Source organism: Fonsecaea nubica (assembly GCF_001646965.1).
Source record: "Fonsecaea nubica strain CBS 269.64 chromosome Unknown Scaff48, whole genome shotgun sequence".
Taxonomy (NCBI): Eukaryota; Fungi; Ascomycota; class Eurotiomycetes; order Chaetothyriales; family Herpotrichiellaceae; genus Fonsecaea; species Fonsecaea nubica.
In genome coordinates this window covers 2,833-23,836 of record NW_019173721.1, presented here as the reverse complement: position 1 = coordinate 23,836, position 21,004 = coordinate 2,833, and the positions used below count along the sequence as shown (strand labels likewise).

The 21,004-nt window shown below is 52.7% G+C and overlaps 9 protein-coding genes across 9 annotated transcripts; 4 read left to right on the top strand and 5 right to left on the bottom strand.

Annotated features, from left to right (window-relative positions):
- Positions 1-456: 456 nt before the first annotated feature.
- Positions 457-2,180, bottom strand: AYO20_07082 (hypothetical protein; the record flags this gene model as incomplete). Its single annotated transcript, XM_022645369.1, has 3 exons — positions 457-591; positions 645-1,407; positions 1,462-2,180. The coding sequence occupies 3 exons, from the start codon at positions 2,178-2,180 to the stop codon at positions 457-459; spliced, it is 1,617 nt and encodes a 538-aa protein (XP_022498587.1).
- Positions 2,181-4,473: 2,293 nt separating this feature from the next.
- On the bottom strand, positions 4,474-6,911 carry AYO20_07081 (hypothetical protein; the record flags this gene model as incomplete). Its single annotated transcript, XM_022645368.1, has 3 exons — positions 4,474-6,629; positions 6,681-6,785; positions 6,839-6,911. The coding sequence occupies 3 exons, from the start codon at positions 6,909-6,911 to the stop codon at positions 4,474-4,476; spliced, it is 2,334 nt and encodes a 777-aa protein (XP_022498586.1).
- Positions 6,912-8,963: 2,052 nt separating this feature from the next.
- On the bottom strand, positions 8,964-10,034 carry AYO20_07080 (hypothetical protein; the record flags this gene model as incomplete). The annotated part of the gene is made up of 1 exon (XM_022645367.1): positions 8,964-10,034. One exon carries the CDS (start codon positions 10,032-10,034, stop codon positions 8,964-8,966), a length of 1,071 nt encoding a protein of 356 aa, XP_022498585.1.
- A 459-nt stretch (positions 10,035-10,493) lies between these two features.
- On the bottom strand, positions 10,494-11,714 carry AYO20_07079 (hypothetical protein; the record flags this gene model as incomplete). The annotated part of the gene is made up of 1 exon (XM_022645366.1): positions 10,494-11,714. One exon carries the CDS (start codon positions 11,712-11,714, stop codon positions 10,494-10,496), a length of 1,221 nt encoding a protein of 406 aa, XP_022498584.1.
- A 947-nt stretch (positions 11,715-12,661) lies between these two features.
- On the top strand, positions 12,662-13,000 carry AYO20_07078 (hypothetical protein; the record flags this gene model as incomplete). The annotated part of the gene is made up of 1 exon (XM_022645365.1): positions 12,662-13,000. The coding sequence occupies one exon, from the start codon at positions 12,662-12,664 to the stop codon at positions 12,998-13,000; it is 339 nt and encodes a 112-aa protein (XP_022498583.1).
- A 398-nt stretch (positions 13,001-13,398) lies between these two features.
- On the bottom strand, positions 13,399-14,292 carry AYO20_07077 (40S ribosomal protein S2; the record flags this gene model as incomplete). Its single annotated transcript, XM_022645364.1, has 2 exons — positions 13,399-13,914; positions 14,023-14,292. The coding sequence occupies 2 exons, from the start codon at positions 14,290-14,292 to the stop codon at positions 13,399-13,401; spliced, it is 786 nt and encodes a 261-aa protein (XP_022498582.1).
- Positions 14,293-14,676: 384 nt separating this feature from the next.
- Positions 14,677-15,354, top strand: AYO20_07076 (hypothetical protein; the record flags this gene model as incomplete). The annotated part of the gene is made up of 4 exons (XM_022645363.1): positions 14,677-14,690; positions 14,744-14,798; positions 14,854-14,959; positions 15,008-15,354. 4 exons carry the CDS (start codon positions 14,677-14,679, stop codon positions 15,352-15,354), a joined length of 522 nt encoding a protein of 173 aa, XP_022498581.1.
- A 596-nt stretch (positions 15,355-15,950) lies between these two features.
- AYO20_07075 (hypothetical protein) lies at positions 15,951-16,731 on the top strand (the record flags this gene model as incomplete). Its single annotated transcript, XM_022645362.1, has 3 exons — positions 15,951-16,100; positions 16,154-16,249; positions 16,297-16,731. The coding sequence occupies 3 exons, from the start codon at positions 15,951-15,953 to the stop codon at positions 16,729-16,731; spliced, it is 681 nt and encodes a 226-aa protein (XP_022498580.1).
- A 1,565-nt stretch (positions 16,732-18,296) lies between these two features.
- AYO20_07074 (hypothetical protein) lies at positions 18,297-20,552 on the top strand (the record flags this gene model as incomplete). Its single annotated transcript, XM_022645361.1, has 4 exons — positions 18,297-18,771; positions 18,830-19,143; positions 19,446-20,391; positions 20,446-20,552. The coding sequence occupies 4 exons, from the start codon at positions 18,297-18,299 to the stop codon at positions 20,550-20,552; spliced, it is 1,842 nt and encodes a 613-aa protein (XP_022498579.1).
- Positions 20,553-21,004: the final 452 nt, after the last annotated feature.

The window sequence follows — 21,004 nt, the reverse complement described above, 5'->3', positions numbered from 1 at the left end:
TACGCTACGCACAGAGGCCCGGTGCCCGGAACCTTGCCGATTGAGAATAGAGGAAGAAGTTGGGGGAGTAATATGTCCTTGTGTTGCAAAGGCTATACTATGTAGCTGGATCAACTAAAGGAGCGACAAGTGAGTTGGACACCTCCGCGTCGAGTCGAGTCGAGTCGAAGGGGGGAAGTAGGGGAAGCGGGAACGACAGTACAAGTACAAACAACAGTGTACTTCGGACAAAACAAATCTGTGCAGTCCAGGTGACCCAAAAGAGAAAGACAGAGAGAGCCCGACCCTTTTGGTATCTCGCCATTTCGCAATGCAAAGGGAAAAAAAAGCAGTCTAGCCACCCCCATCGCATCATATGCCGAGAGCGGCCGAGCGGCTTCGTAAGTCCTGCTATTTTCTTTGCCATTACCTGCACATTAGGGTCGGAGAGAGTGCGCTGCCTGAGCCGGGGGGGCCTCAGAACAGCTTGTGCTCGAGCGTCATGTCGGACTCGGGTTGCAGACCGACACAGGCCCGGAAGATGTTGGTCAGGGCGCTGCGCTGTTTGGCCAGGGCGTTGACTACGGGGGTTCCAGGGGGCGTGAGAGGTGCCTGGGAGAGTCACGTTAGTGAGATTTCAACATGAAGAGATGTTCCGGCCTTACCTTCAACATGTAGCTGAGAATGCTCAGGACGCTGTGGAAGCCCTTGTATTCCGCGGCAACTTCAGTCTTCCACTGGATGCGGGTCATCATCTCGGCGACGAGGACAAGGTCGATGATCAAGGGCGAGGCCAACAGGGAATCCTCGCAGACATTGAAAATGCTGATGGTTTGGTGGCCACCCATGAAGATCTCGGCATAGTACTCGTCCAAGGCTCGCTTGTTGTCTCCGACGGCGGGCATGTACTTGATAACAACGGTGTGGTCTGGGTGCTCATCCTTCTCGTACAAGACGCTGTTGGCTGCTACCATGTCGTCGACGACATTGGACTTGGAAATCTCTTTGGAACGGAACTGTTTCTGAGAGCTCAAGTTCTTGCCGTCGTTGTTGCCCAGGTGGTTGTAGCTTGCAATCGACGTCAGTTTGATACCAGCGTTGATCAAGAAATCGACCAATGCCGACTTCATCTTGGTCTGACCCGACTTGAAGTCATCACCTCCAATGTACGAGTCGTGCTTCTCAGCGAGCTGGATGGCACCAGGAACAAAGGTGTTCTGAGGGGAGCCATTGATGAAAGGCGTCTTTTCAAGGATGCACGCCACGGAGAAGACTGTCGAGGGCGACACTTCCTCATGGCCTTGCTCAATCGCTTTCAGCAAGTTCTCGGCGGTGTCGTTGACGCCGGCAATGATGTCGGCGTAGCGCTCAGTGTTGGCAGTCCAGAGAACAATGACCTTGTCAAGGTTGTTCTGAGCCTTGAAGTCCCTGTACAAAGTTTAGCATCTCTCAATATCTTGGGTGACGAGCAGGCTGTCGCACCTAATGTCCGCCCTGATCCGGTCAACATGGGCCATGCTGGCCTTGCTTCCCGGCAGGATGTTGTCCGCACGATCTTCCTGGTTGGCAGCAATGAAATCTGGGTAGTAGATACTGGGCAGCGGCTTCATGAGAGCCATCTCCTTGTACACCATGGCCTTGAGGGTTGGTTCAAGGACCTGAGCACGGTCCATTGCGGCGGCCAGGTTCAGGCTGCTGATATCCCAGCCACCAACCACAAGGTCGTTCGGGTGAACCATGGGCAAGACGTCATGGAAAGGGATGTTGATCTCTTCGTTGGTTTTGGCGTCAGCCCCGAGTTTGATGGTTGAGCCCATGATGATGGAGCCGTAGTAGTTGGCAGCACGACTCCCTTCACGAGTGTCCCAGACAAGTCCACGACGGTTGGCGATGATGCCGGCAGTGACAGTGGAGCCATTGTTGCCGCCCCATCCCACCAGCATCACACCGACCTTGGGCACTTTACGGTCGACTTTGAAGTCATAGACGGTTTCCTTGGGCGTTGCCGTGTACTTCCCATCGGCAGACTTGGTGACTGCTGTGGTGCGGTAGACATACTTGCTCTTGATGTGTTCGTCAGTATACGTAACGTTGGGAGAGTCGACCGTGAAAAGATCCTTGTGCGATTGAGCCGAGTCCGAGGCGTGACTGTTGCTATACCCGTTCATGGTGCCGACGCCGATTTCCGCGTGTGGTGCCATATTGAGCTCGAGAGAAGTGACTGAATGAGCTTGACGAATAGTTTAAAAGTGGCAGCGGTTTCTCTGATAAATGGCGAATTTATCGGGTCTGTATTAAATCCGATGCTCCTCCAGGAGGGGAAGAGCGTCGGCTACCGTTGAACGGGTGATGGCACCTTAAAAGTGGTTTGTGAGTGAGCGCGCATTTTGCAAGAGCGGTCCGAAGAGGAAAGAATATGAAGACAAGACCAAATTGTCAATAGAACGAGCGGCATCCAACGTCGACGTCCAAGGACGATTGCGGTGGTAAAGGGGATACATCAAGGTACCACCCGCGGTCAACTGCATGACCAGAGGTACGATAGACCTGACACGAGATTGACGCCAGGTACCGCCAGATTGAAGATGCGAGAAGAAATGCATGGACAGGGGTTGGATGCAGGTACCAGCACTGCAAGACTGGACAGGGTAGAGGCAGCATGGTCGGTACTTACGAGGGCAACAAATTCGAAAACGTCTTGGCGGTTGGGCGGATCACTCGGTGGTGATCCCTGTGTGTAGAAGAGGAATGAGAATAGATCACAGCCGGGTGGTGATCAGACTCGCGTTCCAAACAGCTTTGTAGGGCGTAGATTTGTATATTGTGTGGTGTCGAGGGGGATGGAAGAAAGGGAAGACGGACGGCTTCTTGTATCCCACAAGCAATTGTCACTCGGTGTGCGGTGGAGAGTGTGACTAATGGGAATTGCGTCTTCCTGGCCTCGCTAATTAGACTGGCGTGTCTGGGTCCCCGTTTAGTCTCTTGTTGCTTTGACCGCTTCGATACTGACTCTCTGTTCTGAAGTCGTGAATGCGTTCCGACTGCCGTTCGGGCACCAAGGGCTCCATAATAATAGGGGGGATGTGCTGAGCTGTACTCTGTCGATAAGAGGGTTTGTTCGTGGATTCTGTCCTTATCATTCCAAGAGGTGGAAACTGTGGTACAGGTGCGTGGATTGATCGAGTGCTGTTCAGTCTCAGTCCCACGCCAGGCCGACCCATCGTCTTTCTTTTCGCTTTTCGCTTTTCGCTTTTCGTGTCTTGTTGCTGGCTCCATAGACGTATCAATCCCAAATGCTGAGATGCATGTGCATTTGGACCGCATGAGACTTGCACCACTTGTTACCGCTGTGGTCCGGAACCATCTCTTGGAGATCCCTCGTACCTCCAATCAATTCGGCACAGCCCAGAATCTCACCATTCTCAACCTCCCGCATCTCTCCGAATCCAGTCTTGATATCCGGCTGCATCCACAGGCTTCAATCTTGCTCGTCAGCTTTGGTCTCCAATCTCCCCTCGGCTGTGCTGTCGATTGTTGTTGCGGTCACACGACGTGCTCCTTGGCCCAGTTTCAAACCTTGATGCCTCCAATCCACTCCCTGGCGGCGTTTCTGTTCGTGCCGCTAAAAATGCGGTTTAGGTCTTGCTTCGGGCCGCCCAAGTCAGTCATCTATCTTCTTCTGCCCTGGGGAAGAAGTCTCCGTGTCACACAAACCGGGGGTCCTTCTTTGTGGTCGTCAAAGCAAGCTTTGGGATTTCTGTTCCCTTTCCGAATCGTGGGATAATCTTTTTCCTGTCTCGGTTGTTTGCCTGCTTGCCAGATCTGACACTAAATACCCTGCCGAGTGACATTGACATCCCAGCAAAGCACATGATACGCTAAGACACCCGATGGCATGCGCGTGTGCGTCGTGGGGGTATCCATGCTTACCGAAGTGCCGGAGTAGACGCTCCAACGGCCTCGTTCGAGTTTCGTGCCCTCCAGCGAGAAATGAGTCGAATGGAACATGTCAACCATCCCTGGTCACTAAACGACAAGTCAAGTAGCTCCCGATCCTACCTTAGCCTCGCTTGCTGGTATGTCCTCACTGCATAGAGCCAGCAACGCGACGTCGCACAAACAATCGTGGTTGAAAAGACAAGCAAAGCTCATTCGAAGGAAAGCGTTCCGATCAGGCGTCACAGCAGGAAAAGTTTGGCTTGGATGTGCAGCGGCATAAACATTATCGATATATAGCTAATATATTCTTCTGATCGCACACCGGAACACCATGCTTCCGCTTGAAATGGACGCTCCATATGTCCGGCATAAGTCTCGTGTATATACTTGGTGTTAGCAGGAAGAAAGGATTGCAGCGGACCATACCATGCTCTGCCACGAACTGGAACTGTTTAGTGTCCACTCTTCATCCAGTGCCCTCTCCAAAAAGACTCCTGTGCTTTGCCGAACGATCGAAACCCGGCGTCAAGCATTGCGTCTGTCGTTGTCGTGAAATTAGGTCATCGTCATTAATCTGGTCGTTCTTCGCTCGGGGAAATTCCTGCCCTTTACGAGTCCAGGGTCTCCACTGGAGATGTACTCTCGAATCAGTGGGCTCGGGCGGCTGGGAGCATTGTCATGGGATCTTGGTAAGGTTGCAAGCCGAAACGCATCTCGTTCGCAGTAGACCTTCCCAGACAATTCAAAATAGTCGTGGTCCAGTCGGATCTTGCAAGTTGTGCACTTTAGGCATTCCGGATGATGCTTCTCTTTGCCGCGCCCCGCGACGTTGGCGGTTTCCATATACAGGCCTTCGATTCCTTTGCCGCAGGTAGCACAGAGAGAATTCTCTAGCTCGTGGTAGTGGTAAGCACAGTACGGGTGATCGTCATGAACGTAGAATTCAGCCGTCGGAAACGCAATCTTGCATGCCCAGCACACAAAGCACTCCTTGTGGTACCGGCCAGTTAGCCGACCGTCTGCGCTCGACACTGACTTTTGTCCCGTGAGGATCAGCTGAGAACAGCCGCGACAGACTCCTTTATGGGGAACTGCAGACTTGGCACTGCTGCTCAATGACACCTGAGGAGCATGGGTTGATTTGGGGCTTGTTTGTAGACCCACTGAGAACGAGAATAGTGAGTCTGTCGAGTCAGATTCGCGGGTGGGAAGGTCTGGGAGTGGTGATAGACGACCTTGCTGAAAGAACGGATCCGTTGGCGAATCGGGTGGAAGGTCTGGGATCTTTGGTCTTAGTGGTGCAGGCACATCAGGATGCTCCGAGTTGAGTACACCGGAATTGGATGGTCCGGACGCTTTGTGTGTAACAAGTTCGGCCTGTGGTGAACTCGATCTGGTGCTGGCAGTGTTCTCGGAGAATGCAGCCGAACCGTAGGACGACGCCGAGTCAACTGACACCCGTCGAAGAGCCTCGATGAGCTCTGCACCTGGGGCACCAGGCGACACCGCAGTAGTCTCTGGCGACCTCGGTGATATAGCGATGTCAGTCTCAATAGGAGGGGTCGGTGGGCGCAGCGGTTCTTCTCTGGCCGGTTCCACGACAACCATCGGAGTTACAACAGCCCGCTCAGGTGTCAGTCCTTCCAATGCTTTCAGCGATGCCTCGTGGTCCGGCAATAGTCCAGGAGACACCGATGGCGACATGGTAACAGGGAACGGATCTGCAGCGATGAGTGACCGGTCGCTCATTGGACTAACAATACTTCGGCTCGTAAAATAACTGTCATGCATATCTGGCTCGTCACTGAGAGCCTGCCGGACCACATCCCGCCGTGACCCTGAAGACTGAGACTGTCGTCGACCAAACAAGCGTCCCAGTCCCCGCGTCAAGCTACCAACCGGCGATGGTTGTGGGAGTGTAGGTGATTTTACCAAGGTTATAACCTCCTTGCTGTCCAGCAGTGGCGGGGGTCTTTTGGCTCTGTATGACGGCTCAGTGTCAGCTCTAGAGCGCTCCTCGATCAGTCTTGGGGCCTGGTTCGTAGCCTCTGGCTTGAATTTGTTGGTTCCTGCGTCACCAAAGTCGAATGCACTGAAATCCGTGATCGCTTTTGCGTCGGGTGTCGGCTCTCGCTGGGCGCTAGAGCTTGACACCTCTGGCGTGAAACTCTTTGCTTGCAGCATTTCCAGAGCACCATCGCCCTGGCTCAATGAAATCGGCTCAGGTGGTTTCTTCTCTGGTTCCGGCGGCTTTTCACTTTTCTGTTGGTAACCGTCCCTCTCAGTGCTCCGCGAGGGGCTGCCTCCATTTCTAGGGCTCGGTGAACGCGGCTGCTTCTGTGCCGATGTTTGATGAGCCAGAGTCATCACTGAGTTCTCTGATCCTCCTCTTGAAAGTGGGTACGGTCTGCTCCCCACAGGTAACGCTTTCTGGGCATCGCGAGACTTGGACGGTTTTGTATCACTGCGGTGAGTCGCAGATCTCTCACGCTTTCGTGTCGTGGCAGCCCTCGAAGGTAGAGGGAAGGGAGGGAATGCACAATCGAGATTCGTCAATTCTGGCGATGGTGGACGTCGGGGTCCCGGTACAGATGCTTTGCGGATGGCTGGCCCTGGTGACTGAGGGCCAGAAGTCGCACTCACAGGAGACATCAGCGAGCTGTGTCCGCTGCTTGCAGGCGTGAGTTCGCCGTGAAGAACAGGAGGTCGAACTGAGAGGGTAGGTCAGTATTTGCCGAGACGAACACTTCTGCGAAACTCACAGCCGATAGAAGGATCGATTTTGGGCAACAACGGTCGTTGCGGTCTCGCGCTCCTTAAACTTGTAGATGAGTCTGTCCGTGGAAGAGGCGGAGGCATAAACGAAGCTGGTATTGTCAGTCTATAGTATTGAATGTGGGCACGAGGCATGTAAGCATACCTGGTGTTGCGAGTGGTTGTGGTGCTGGAGGTGTTGCTGCTGCTGCGCATTGGTGCTTGGTCAGGCTCGCCATATCAACATCTTGTCCGCAATCTGAACATTTAATGACAGGCAACAAGGTTGGATTCCTTGCGGGGACTTCCATCCTTCGTTTCCCTTCCTGCGAATCCCTTGACCTTCGACTGTATCGTCTATTGTCCCAACCTTTGCAGCATCGACGACCTCAGCAAGCTATTGCCTGAAAACAGCTCTGCGATGATCTGCCTCCGGGCGCAAGGTTGAGTCAGTGGCTGGAGGATATCGTATCCAGTTATCTAGAGTTTGGTAACACCGGCAGCAAGGGAAATGGTCTTGTTAAGACAATGACCATGGGCCAGAACAACCAATCCACGGACGAGCAGGGACAGGGTTCGTTAACGCCGGCTACCTCGATAACAAGATCGTGGCCAGGAACACGTACGAGTACCGAGTAGTGTACGAGCACATAACTGGTAGGCGCCTAGCCACTTTGGCGGCAGACTGTCATGTCGAAGCACTCTTTGGCTGGGGTAGGAGATGAGGCTTTCAGAAAGTTCGTGCCTAGTTGATTAGGCAGTGGAGATGAAGCCACGGCGTCGATCAAAAGCAACAGTAAAGTGCTTGCGGTGGGCTTCTCTAGGCCGCTTTAGCATTGACGTTTGACCAGGGGCCCTGTTCTGGGCCCCGTAACCAGTGAGATTTGTGCCAGAAAAGATCAAGAGGCACATGCTCACCGACAAAGTCGTTTCCGACATAAGGGACAGTACTGGAACACTCCTTCAGGAAGAACCTTAACATGGTGGTTTAATGATTGCCATCTTTTTAAGTAGCTCCAACAGCAATCAATTAACCATGTGTGAACCACTGTGCTCGGCGTCCATCGATGTCCCAGCTTTTTTCTCAGAGAGGTGGATTTCCCAATTGAGAGTGATATGTACATTGAACCCTTAGCTTGCGTCGTCATCTCGAGGTGGCGTTGTCGCTTTACCGCACGAGGACTAAATCGCAGCCTCGAACAGCCACATTGACATGGCTGCACTCCCAACGGTGCAGGCAAAGGAGCGCTTGTGGCTGTCTGCTAGGCCTCAGTGGGGTATTGGATTCTGGGTCCCACAATCAACGGACATTGGTGTTTAACCCGTTGAGATAAAGTTGCAGATACCGTCGACTGGAAGCTGTAGAAATTCTCCGAGAAGCCAGGGGGAGGCAAAAAAGGACAGGCCCGGAGATCATGGTGACAAGGATCAGAGTGGGAGATGCAGGGAGACCACACAGCTGCCAGACAGACAACACATGGAAAGTCAACGTCTGTTGAGTTTGACCACTGGGTGACCACTGTCGTGGGACTCTGGTGATGAGTGGTTTGGCAGGAGATTAAATTGGAGATGAGGTTGTCCTTTGTGGGAGACAGAAACAGCCAGTGGGTGGCTAGCCTAAAAGAACACCCAAGCCCGACACTAAACGCCTAGTAAACTTGGGTGATTTTTAACTAAAAAGCCTACCACTCCTGCCCACCAGCGCCCAGCAGATCCCACACCGCCGCGGCTTCACAGGCGCCCGCCCGGCTTTCCCCTGATTTCTTCACTCGCCAATCAGTGGTGCCATATTCAACTTCGCTTGCATATCAGAGCAACCATCACTGTTACTGTTCCCCCCCCCCAGATGTCACGACGGTCCCGCAGCTAGGTTCGAGGAAAATGCCTCTCCCTTCAGTGGAAGATTGATGTCGAGAAGACATGCACCAACTGAACATCGATGATTCGGCGCAAATTGGCCACATAATACTGCATTTGTCGCCAATCGCTGCATGATCGATGCCATCACGGAACCCAGTCGAAGAAACATGAACGAGGCCACGAAGTGACAAGGCTGATAGACTTGCTACTCGTACACGTACGAGTTAATACATGGTGGTCTACCATGTACGGGACGGGCGGATAATCCACACTCGTTAGGATCAACTGGGAAGAAGATGTCGTGGCTCACCGCCGATCACTTGCCAACTCCACAAGAACAACAGGTGACGGCTCATCTCGCGTCGGTGGGAAGAGTCCAGACAAGCAAGAACTTCCCCATGTCGGTTTCATCCTTCAAAACTGGCTGCACCTCAACCCGGCAGCTGCTTTTCCAACTCCACCACCTTGGGCATAGAGACACCACCAACCCTGACCTTGCTGACATCTGGCTCAAACCCCTCTTCGACATCGGGATACGGGCCCATGGGCGTGATGGCCTTGGGGTTGATATCCCAATGGCTCTTGGTGTAGTTCTCCTTGATGTGCTTGAAGTCCGTCGTCTCCCTGAATCCCTTGACATTCCAGTATAAGTTCTTCAACCAGTTGTTTAACTGCGGGTAGTCGTGCCGGATCGTGCCTAGGTTACATTTGAAATGCTGCACGTACACGGTATCGAAGCGGACGATTGTAGCATATGCCCTGATATCTAACTCGGTCAGGTCTTTGCCCAGGATGTACGGTCCGCCGTTCTGCGCGACCATCTTTTCCAATCTGTTAAGGGCCGCAAACACAACGGGCACGTTTTTGTCATACGTTTCCTGGTCTGGTGCGAATCCGGCCTTGTACACACCGGTGTTCAAGTCCCTCTGCATCCAGTCACCCACCTCGTCGATCTTACCGCGCAGATGCTCCGGGTACAGAGTGACGCTCGCATATTCCTCCGGCAGAAGCGAGTTAAAGGCCACCTGCAAGTTCCTCATCAACTCGGGGCTTTCGTTGTTCACGATTGTTCCGGTCTCCTTGTCCCACAGGGCCGGAACGGAGTATCGTCCTTTGTACTCCGGGTCAGCCTTGAAGTAGACCTCGTGCAGATACTGGCTTCCAAACAGCTTATCGACCGTGGCATTTGGGTACTCGTCATCGGACTTCGGGAATTGCCACCCAGGCCACCCATGCTCGTCTCCTTTCGGGTAGGGCTTCACAACGGAGATATCTATGAGGTCGGTAAGGCCCTTGAGATGGCGGACGAGGTTTGCTCTGTGCGCAAATGGGCAGAACAGCCCAATGTACAGGTGGTAGCGGCCCTGCTGTGGAGGAAATGGCCCGTCTGGGGTTATCTGCCCATGCCATGATTGCGTAGATCCCTTTAGGTGCTCGGCCACAGTGCTAGGGTTAGGGCGGCCGGGAGGGGCTCCTGTACTTGTTGCCGTCGATGAAGCCATTAGAGGCGGGAGACTGTGGATCGTATTAGGGGCGAGGGGCTCACGATGGGGTGAGATGATCTGTTTCGACAATGACTGCAGCCTCCTCATTCAATTTGTGTTCCCTTTTACATGGACTTAAATTGTGTTTATGGTAGGAAGCAGAGCGGAAAAGACATTGACCAGCGGTAATAGCAGCGAACATGAGGTACTCGGTACATGGAGTCCAGGTTGATTACAATATTGAGGGCGCTTCAATTCCGTCTCCTATGACGTCAACTCCTCTCTTAGCATGTTTCTATATACATACATAGGTACAAGTTGACAATGTCGCGCGCAGGCAGTTTGCTTTTGGAGACCCTAAAAGACCCAGGGTAATATGATGGTCTGGAGCTCACTTTTGCTTCTTTAATGCAGCAGAGAAAGCAGCATTGCATTCATTCGGCCGTTCCTTGCACGTTGGCAGACTGGTCTGGGTACTTACGTCTCAGACTTGACTTTCTCCTTCAGCTGCTGCCCTTCTTCAACCTTCTGGGACAACACCTTCTTCACATCGTCAATAGCACTTCTGACCAGCTTCTCTGCTTCCTGCCCATGCTTTTGACTGAGTTCCTGCAACTGTTGCAGCTTTGGTCCAATCTCCGATCCACCAGGCATCATGTTAAGGAACTGCTCGATGCCACCACCGGCGCTTTCAGAGACTTTGTCCACTTGGTCTTTCACGAATTTTTGGAGATCGTCTGTGTTTCCTGACTGGGCCGCATCTTGAACCTTCTGCCACAGTTGACCCAGGTCACCACGAAGTAGCTTTGACTTGTTCTCCTCGATAAGCTTCTTTATTTGCGGTTGCTTGTCCAGAAGTGGCTTGGCCTGCTCCATGCCCTTCTGCCAGGCTTGATCGCCGTACTTCTTCAGGTGTTGTGACTTCTCCTGTAACAGATCCTGAAGCTTCTGCACTGTCGAGAAGCTGACACCACCAGCCAGAATGTCACGCATTTGCTTCCAGGTCTCGTCAACTGCCTTCTTAGCTTCTGGACCGTACTGCTCGCCCATCTGCTGCAGCTGCTCGAACCTACCCCCAAATTGACTCTTTAATTGGGGATGGTTATCCAGGATGTCTTGCCCAGCGCTGGCTGCCAGACTACCAATGCGCTTGAAGCAATCTTCAATGATTTCCCAGGCTTGCACACCAGCTTCCATGCTGAATCCCTTCTTGGTGACGTCCTTCAGCTTCCGGTAGGTGTCGTTGACGATTTTGTCTACCTCGTCTCCATGCTTTTCCCGGACCTTGTCCACGTCCTCGAAAGCGGAGTCGACATATTTTGAAGCCCCTGGAATCATTTTTGTGTAGCTTTGTACCGTCTCCTTCAGCCACTGGATGGCTTGATTAGGCTCCGGGGCGTTCTGAGTTGCCTTCTTGAAGGTGTCGTCGACGTAAGTCTTCGTGGAGTGTATAGTGTTCATGGCAGTTTTGGCACCCGAGAACTGATACCACATGTATCCCAGGACAAATGCAAAAGAGCCACCGGCCAGACCCCCCAGAAGAGCCTGACTTGAAGATGATGAGGCATCGGTAGTAGGTTTGGCTGGAGCTGTAGACTGGAAGCGCGTGGTTCGGGATTGCGAAGGCACCTGGATCGGTCGGCGAACTCTCAGTGCCCGCCCTGAGCGAAGAGCTGCGGCTGGTGTTCTTCCAAGCATCGTGCGGTAGTATCAGGGTGCTACTGGTGGTTCGCAAGCAACGTGGGAGAGCAATCAGAGCAAATGTGGTACCAACAACTATGGGAGGAAAGAATGTGAAAGGTGATGAAGGGGTATCACGGTACAAATGAGCAGCTGCTCTCTCACGAAATTCGAGTCGCGCAAGAATGACGCAGCCACATTTTGTCTGGGCAACACTTGACTTGTGAACCCAATTTATAGGCCTCATTGGCAGGGTGAAGTATCCAGGGAGACGCATCTGAGCAGGACGTCATTTCGGAGGGCAAGCTGGGGCGCCACCATAGCAAAACATCACGTCACGGGGATGCCGTTACAAGCAGCAAACTCAAAGCTTTCCAATCGGTGCCCGCCTGTAAGTAACCTAGCCCTAGCACTCTCAGCTGGCGAAGTACCTGTCACGGGAATCTTGGAAAGAAGAGGCGAGTAGGAGGGAAAGTTACAGACTTGCCATCCCAATGCAGGAACGAGGCGCCCGACGATAATAGCGAGGTTTCGGTTCCCCGGATTTTCAAACCTGCGAGCAACCATTAGTGGCGCTGAGTGGCTGCAATTTTCAACCAGACGTCATCAACCCAGGTGCAAACTTCGTGTCTCCCTACCTAGCTCGCTAGGTAGTTTGTACCAAGATGCGCTGCTAGCATACTGCCCACCAGGCTGCCAAACGCCGACTTGGTTCAAACCTTGAACGCCCTGTGTTTACGGACAAGCCACATCTCCCATCTTCTTCCTCTTTGCCGAGTCTGCCCCTGTCTATATTAACAACAGTAACAACCATGATTCGTACAGCTACTTCGAGATCCCTTCGACGGACAACGGACTCTTTTTATTCACTCAAAACTCCTCAACCATGGAGGACATTGACTTGTCTTTTCCGACCAAACCAGAATGGCAGGGGCTTACCCTCAATGCCGCCCTCACGGATTTCAATGCCTCGTCAAATTTTAGCGCCCTTCCACAGCTCGTCCTCCCGATACGCGCAATCACCCACGGCCGATGCCGTGATGGAAAATCTCAATGAGCTCTACGCCACCGCGAAAGACGAGTTCGAAATTGCGGCCGAAGAGACGGAAAAGAAGACGGTCTATGCGGCCGATGACAGAGAGGCGGCAGCGGACGCACTGAAGATGCTGCAGGAGGCTTTCCAAAAGGCGCTGAAGGAGACGAGCCCAGAGGTCAGCAAGGAGATTCAGAGTCGGGTCGGACCGAGGATACGAGAACTGGAGAACGCGGTCAAGGCAATGGAAGAGATGGCCATGGAGGATTAAGGTGTACGGTCAAAGATCGCTACATTATCACTCTCACTGGTTGCTTGATGAGTGTGCGGATCTACTGTAATACCACGAGCTCGTCGTAGCATCGGCGAAAAGTTACAAAAGCTGCGCTTACAGACATCTTCCCTCAGTACTTAATGGGCGGGGTTCTGCACTGGGAAGCTCAAACATACAAAGCATCTGATGAAAGAGACGCCAGCGACATAGAGAGCACATACACTGCCCAGGGGCCAAATCTTTGAAGAACATTTGAATCATGGTATTTTGTTGTTCAGGTACAGACGGGTCTTGTTGTCCGTACGCCATGCAAAGCTGTCTCACATGTCTGCCAGTGGAAACTTCCGAAGCAGGTCCCTATCATCTGTCTGTTCGTCTTCAGGTTTCCTGCACCCCTAGTAACGTTTGCCTTCTCTCAGGACATCACCATACTCCTCCAACGGACTTCTGATGAGCTTGGTCTCCTTCCACAGATTGGGGGTCAAGAATCCGTAAGAGTTGCTGACTGCCACGAACGTCGCCTTCAAAGTGTTCTCCAGGGTCTTTGTGCTGCCGGCCGAGGAAGTGTAGGCGTCTTGCACACCGGCAAGTTGTAGCAATCTCTTGACAGCGGGTGAAGCGACGAGACCGGTGCCTCGGGGAGCGGGGATCAATCGAACAGTAACGGAACCGCACTTGCCGGATTCTTTGGTGGGCAGGGAGTGAGGCTCACCGAGGTTGGTGCCCCAGTAGCCTCGTCGAATGGGAAGGACGGAGAGTTTGGCGATGATGATGGCGGCGCGAATGGCGGTTGCGACTTCCTTGGAGGTTTTGATGCCGAGACCGACGTGGCCTTCGCTGTCGCCAATGACCACGATGGCCTTGAATCGGGTACGTTGACCGGCACGGGTCTGCTTCTGGACGGGTTTGATCTGTAGATCAAGACGGACTCGTCAGTAAAACACAGAGGAAACGATCTGCCTGGAGGCATTTTTGGTCTTGCCCTCCAGAACACCCATCCTTGGATTGTGACTTCTCACCTTCATCACCTCGTCCTTGAGTTTGGGCAAGAACCAGTCAACGATTTGGTACTCCTTGATGGGGAGGGAGTGCAGGTAGATCTGCTCCATGCTCTGAATCTTCCCTGCCTTGACGAGACGACCCAGCTTGGTCACCGGTTGCCATTCCTTCTCGTCGGACTTTGCACCACCGCGGCGCGGCCCTCGTCGTCCTCGCCCACGGTCACCTCTGCCTCGATCTCCACGACCTCGATCACCGAAACCGCCGCGTCCTCGGGGAGCGTCAGCCATGTTGTAGAATTGCGCAGAGTACGGATTGTCGGGAAGGGGGGCGCAAGTTGTAGGGTAAGTCTCTGGTGAGTTTTGGGTGGAATCAGTCAATCCGCACTTTGGAAGATTCGCAAATTCACGCCAAGAGATTTTGTTTTGGGGTTGTGGGCTAAACCGGATATGGATGTGCGGATTGACTTTCAGAGATGGCAGCCTCTCCGCCACCGGCGCCAGGGCCAATGACGCATTTGCAAACCCTGGGAATCCAGATCGCCCTCCCCGAAGATTGATATTTCAATCTGCTTCCACATAGCTTGACCGAAGTTGAGGAGCTTAACGGGACGATACTATGTTAATTCACTGACTTGTCTACCAAAGTCGTATATCATAGCGGAGGAAGGAAATATGCCGATACGATGGTTCGCCTTATCAAGAACTCCTTGCTGAATGTCAACGACTGACCCTGAACCAGGTATCAAGCAAAGCTGGCAAAGCGGCCGCTGTTGACCCAGTCCGTTACCACTGCTGTAATGACCATGACTCCAATAATCTCTCCGAGATTCATTCAGCTAACCAATAAAGGTGCTTTTTGCCGCCGGCGACACACTTGCACAGCAGGCCGTGGAACGAAAAGGATTGAGAAATCATGACGCCACTCGGACAGCTCGAATGGGCTTATATGGCGGCTGTGAGTTAGACATTGCCAGTGTACTGTGGACGAGCTGACAAGGTTTAGTTGTATTCGGACCAGCAGCCACCAAGTGGTATGCCTTCCTGCAGAAGCGTATCAACTTCCAATCACACAACGTCACAATACTGGCGCGAGTCGCCGCGGACCAAACCGTCTTTGCGACCTGCAACCTTGCATTCTTCCTCTCGACCATGTCGGTATTGGAAGGAAGTGACCCCAAGGAGAAACTTGCCAAGAACTACCTTCCAGGGCTCAAGGCAAATTGGGCACTATGGCCCGCAGTCCAGGCTGTGAATTTCAAGCTAGTGCCTCTTGAGCATAGGGTTCTGGTCGTGAATGTTGTGAGTCTAGGCTGGAACTGTTTTTTGAGCTATCTCAACAGCTCGAAATGAGGGTTGGCATAGCGAGGGAGGAAGAGCTGGTTAGTCTTGTGTATTATGGCATCCTTTGAGACAGCTTGACAGCATGACTCGAGCTATGGCATCTGCGAACAGAGTCCACCAGCTACATTAGAGAAGGAAACCATCTAGGGACAATGAAGAATTCAGGAAGAGAATTGATAGAAGAGAGCAATCGAGAGCCGAGAACAACCGGGACGTTTGTATTTGTGCCACGATGTAAGCTAAACCGAATTCGTAGTCTGCGGATTTTATTCATGCGCCGCTGGCTGCAGCACCGAAGAGCAGTTTCAATCTTCACCCACAGCAGCCTCGGAATCTTGACGTGTGTTCTTGCACTCTGTACAAGTCACTTGAGCAGTCGCTTGCTCCTACCCAGCCATATTCTACTTCTCCTTTCCTCTTGCAGTCAAGGGTGTTCGCATTCAACCAAATTTTGCCACAGCCTATCGACGGCACGAACGGGTGTTCATTCGACTTTTTCCCTCTTCCTTCCGTGCGCCTTTCACTTCGTCGTGCATTTGCATCGATTCTTTCTTCTGCCGCTTAGGTTGCAGACTTGAAATCCAGAGTCCTCGACTTTCTCCATCATGGCCGAGGTCGAAATGCCCCAGCCAGTTCCTGGCCCCGTGTCAAGTGAAAACGGTGCGCCCTCGACATCTGACGATATCAAGACCATCTTCCACGATGTCAACAACTTCAACGTCAAGCACCCTCTTCTCAACACCTGGAGTCTTTGGGTAGGTCGAAACAGTGCACTTAATCCACTTCTAGACTGACTCGACGTGAATAGTTCACCAAGCCGCCCTCCTCAAAAGGCGACAATTGGAACGATTTGCTGAAAGAGGTGATCACATTTGATACAGTCGAGGAATTCTGGGGTGTATACGTATGTTCACGCCGAGCACTTCGACGACTCGTCTAACGTGACTACAGAATAATATCACAGCCACCTCCGACCTTGCCGTCAAATCTGACTATCACCTCTTCAAGCGAGGGGTACGACCCGAGTGGGAAGATCCCCAGAACAAGCACGGTGGCAAGTGGTCATACACGTTCAAGGATAAGAAGGCCGTCAACATCGATGAACTATGGCTACACACGCAACTGGCGGCGATTGGTGAGACTTTGGAAGACGACGGAGATAACGAGATCATGGGCGTGGTTGTCAACGTGCGAAAGAGCTTCTACCGAATCGGATTATGGACTCGCACCACGGGAAAGGCTGGTGGCAAGGACACACTGATGAAGATCGGTGGTAGGTTCAAGCAAGTGCTTCAGATCCCCGACAACGATTCACTCGAGTTCAGCGGTCATACCGACGCTGCGCATGCAGGCAGCACCCGGGCAAAAACAAAGTATACTGTTTGATGGAGCTGTCGAAACGCGAGGAGCATTCTGGTTACGGCACGTCGCTTTGGGCAGGTATGCCTGGACATCGGGCTTTCAATGGCGTTTGATCAAAGGGGGCGGTAACACCGGTTTGAAATGCGAGGCAGGGAATACCTTTGCGTGTTTATCCACGATATGAGCATAGCGGCAGGGTGGGCACTGGAGCGCACCCAGATACGAGCTTGATATTTGATGCATTAACAACGGTTCTACTCGTCGAGAGCCGCGGTGGCTGGACCGATGCAGTGGTAGACTCTCCATCTGGAGGAGACGGAGGAATGAGCACTTTAGCCCTGATCTCAAGGGTCCTATTCCTGTACTGTTGCCTGAACATGCATTTGGATGTACTCTGTAGACGGGCCAGCCCATTGAGTGCTGATGGGCGCTGCAACCAGCCAGTGGCGAGAATGTTGCCATCAGGAAGAATGAAGCCGCAGGCAGTATGTCACATTTTTACTTAAAAGCCTCTTCCTCCCTTTTCTTCCCGCTCAATGTCTTTCGTCTCATGTGTCGTTCCTTCAACTAAGCGAATGCCTAGGGAAAGTACCAAGAGCTGCCGTACCGACATGTACATATATGCTGTCCCCAGTCATCTCCTCTTGTCTCGCCTGAAGATGCCGTGCAACCATGACCCCTTCGTGTATGCGAGCTGGTTGGAGTTGCGTGGGAAATGAGCCACTGGTCTTCTTCTCCCTCCCAGCAGATGCTTGAGCTGATGTCGTGCCAAAGGTCCTTCTGCTCGGTCACCTGGCTTACCTCCATGAGCGTCTCACCAAAATGCCATTTGACAAACCTAGTCGGGCATCTACTGCGGGCGATGTCCCGCCGGGCATCTTCGGCAGCACCTGACATGCTGTCCACCCACGCTTGCACACACCGGGTTTGGTGCGGCTGAAGAGTTGGCATCTCGTTGGAAGATATCTCCAACCGGTGACAAGGGTCTGCATATTGAACATTTGGGTCTGTTAGGCGCTTTGTCTGCGTGAGACAGCCGATTGGATTGCTCCGTCGTCGCACTGCTGCCCTGCTACCAAACGCCCGATTCAGCAGACCACAAAGTGCTTCTATGCTTCGTTCTCGCGCATTCACCTTCTCGCCACGTCCAGCACCCGACTTCTGATCGGGTAGCTGCTGCAATGACATCCGCCTTCCAATGATACCACCGCTATACCCCTCGTTTTGCTGGCTGCCCAGACAGAGATAACGTGCTGGCATTCTAAAGCGAGCCAAAGCAGATGATGGGGCTCAAGTGAACTACACTGTGCTCTCTGCACTCACTCCATCTAACGCGAAGTCAGTCTCACGGTTTGCGTTGGAATTTGTTCATATACTCCGCCTGCGGTCGCCTCGTCGCCTGGTCGTCTTTGTTTCCCTTTCCCACCCCTCCTTTGGTTCCCCACGCGATTTGCGAGCCATCACTCCTCGGTTGCTGTATTGTCAGGCATTGTTCCTCTCATCAGCCCGAACAGCGGCTGACGTCTATCCGTGCTGTCACCCCGTCGGAGCCGAAAACACGGTTGATTAACGCTTGACGCTGAGAACAAATGGGGCGGTATCGGCGGCAGACGGGTCACCTCCAAGGCACCTTTGAACCTCCAAGGATTCAGCCCAGTCAAAGGCCTGGTCAGTTCGGCATGTACTCGACGCAGCCCCAGTACAATCAACTGTCGCAACCTCCGTTTTCGACCCCGGAACTGCAGCCGCATTGGCATTCTGGACAACCTCGCCCCTACGGCTTTGTTGTGGCCGAATCTCACAATACTCCATCGACCACAGATGCTCTCAGCCCCGTGAGTACCCGGTCTACGCTTTCTCGCGGTAGTGTGGCGACCCCGACAAGCACAAGCTATACTGCAGCTCTGGGATATGCTTCGACGATCTCTCAAGATGCTGATGGCACCCGCAGCCCAAGCGCCAGCCTGCCGACATCCCATCCGGCCGAATATGCCGGTAACCAACCCTTGAACCCAGCAGCGTTAGCTGCCGACCACAGGTGGGAAGCAGCCCGCGCGATGACAGGTCAGATCTCATAACTCCAAGATGTCTATCCATATGATTTACTGACTCGCTCAACCAGATGCTGCAGTTGTGGGCGTCGACCCTCGCGCTTCCGTTGACGAGCTATCTCATTATCCAGATCCAGCCGGGCAACAGCGATTCCCTGGCCAGAACCAACCGTGGAGTACACAGCTACTCCGTCAAGAAAATCTATGTTTCAATATGGGGCCAAGATCTCCGGTGATTCCCGTGCTACATTATCGCCACTCGCTCGCGATTCGTGAAAGAGGCCGCGGTGGTCGGACGAGGCCCCTTAACCCGGTCCAGAGACAAGAGACTCGTGATGTGCGGAAACGGGGCGCTTGTCTCCGGTGTGTGATCATGAAGGAAAAGGTTTGTCGACATATCCATATCTTCTGTCGGGAGAAGCTAACACCTGAAAGTGTGATTGCAAGAGCCCTTGTAACAACTGCTTCACCAAAGACCGACGAAAGTGCCCAAAGTACTGTATTCCCAGTCGTTGCGACTGGGATGTGTGCAAAGTTAGCTTGTTCCCCCGTAAGGATCACCCATCCATTCCGTATACAGTCACTGACCAGACAGATGAATTGACGGTCCGCCTACGAAAAAGTTATATAGGCCCCTATCTTGCAAGCACCACCATTTCTCTTTCCCATCGGCCTTTCTGGCTCCAGTTGGAGCTGCACATCGGAATCCCTTTAGACGTTTTGGTTATGGAGTTTTCGCCTCCAGAACCAGGTTGGGAGACGCGCTACGCATTCGAAACATCTTACGATTGTAACGGAGAAAAGACGCTTGCCAGATATCAAAATTGGAATCCACCAATCGTCATGTGCATTCGGGACGGCGGATTCGACAGGACGGTAGCGCAAATTCAAAGCAAACTAATCGGGATATTTGACCAAGTATTGAACGATACCCAACGATACGTTACGTGGACAGAGGAATACTTTGAGGACGAGGAGGAAGCTTTCCAGTGCAAAATTCTCCGCCTCATCGGCGGATACTACAGGGACGACATAGCGGAACATTCCATCCTCAAGGATTCCCTGCGGCTTTTGTGGTTCGAGTATCTCCTTCTAATCAGATTCGTCGTTCCAGCCGGGGCCATACCGGCTCTCGAAGACAATCTCAGCTCAAAAGGACGATTTGGTACTGGTCAGTATGCGCACGTCATACCAGAGACGATCAACCGCTTTCTGAAGTCGACGCTTCTCCCGGGAGCCGAGAAAGCTGCGGAGAAGCTCCTGAAAAGTCTCCACGATATGATGTTCAAGATGGCTGTTAGCCAGAAATCATCCCAGAGTAGCAGGGATTTGGTCTTGTGCATGCTTTTCATTTTGGTCATATACCTTGGCCGAGCCCAATTTGGCATCTTTATGATTCCCCAAATGCCGGGGATGAAGGAAGAAACGGGGTACTCCCAGGAACAAGCCGAGGCCAAGATCGAAGAAATGGAGCAAAGAGTGTGTGACTTCCTTTTGTCCTTCCACAAATACGCCCTGAGCAGAACGTCTTCCAGGTCGCTGGCGGCACCTGGCGAGCCGGATTCTCCTAGTGAGCGTCACGCCCGAGCATTTGGGTTGGAGAACAAATTGCGGCACGAGATTGAGGAGCACGGTAAGCTTGATGCTTGCCCCTCACGTTGGAGGCTCGGATCTGACCAAGTCGCAGTGAGCGAGAAACCCGAGAGGCTGGAGCCGGGCGAGTTTGACATGAATACGATCCGGTATCTGAATGTGCGGCGGTTATGTTGGAAGGTGATTGAGAACATGAAATAAGGGGCAGGATATCGGATAACATCAGGATAACGCATTGAAATGAAATGATCTAGAGTTTTAGAAAGACAAGACAGTGGCTGTTCACGGGCCAGGCAACATGGCAACATGGTAACCTTGAAGGGGTGGAAGAAATCTGTTGGAAAAAGGGGATCTAATAGCAAGTCTATCAAGTCTATTGAGTAGGCCAACATCGACATTGCCGAGCCAAAATACAGCCATGGTGGTGGTGGTGGTAGTGATGTTGATGGTGTTGATGATGTGGTGAATTGTTGTTACATGGCATGACGTCACAGCCGGTCGCCCAACCTGCAGCCTTGAAACATGCCAGACGCCCATCAATAATAATCAATCAATAATTAACCCCAATGCTCCGTCTTCTCCGTTTCCCATCCATGATAGCCTCCCCCATATATCTTGTCCCAGGGTTGTCCCAAAGCCTTTTCTCCTTGTCC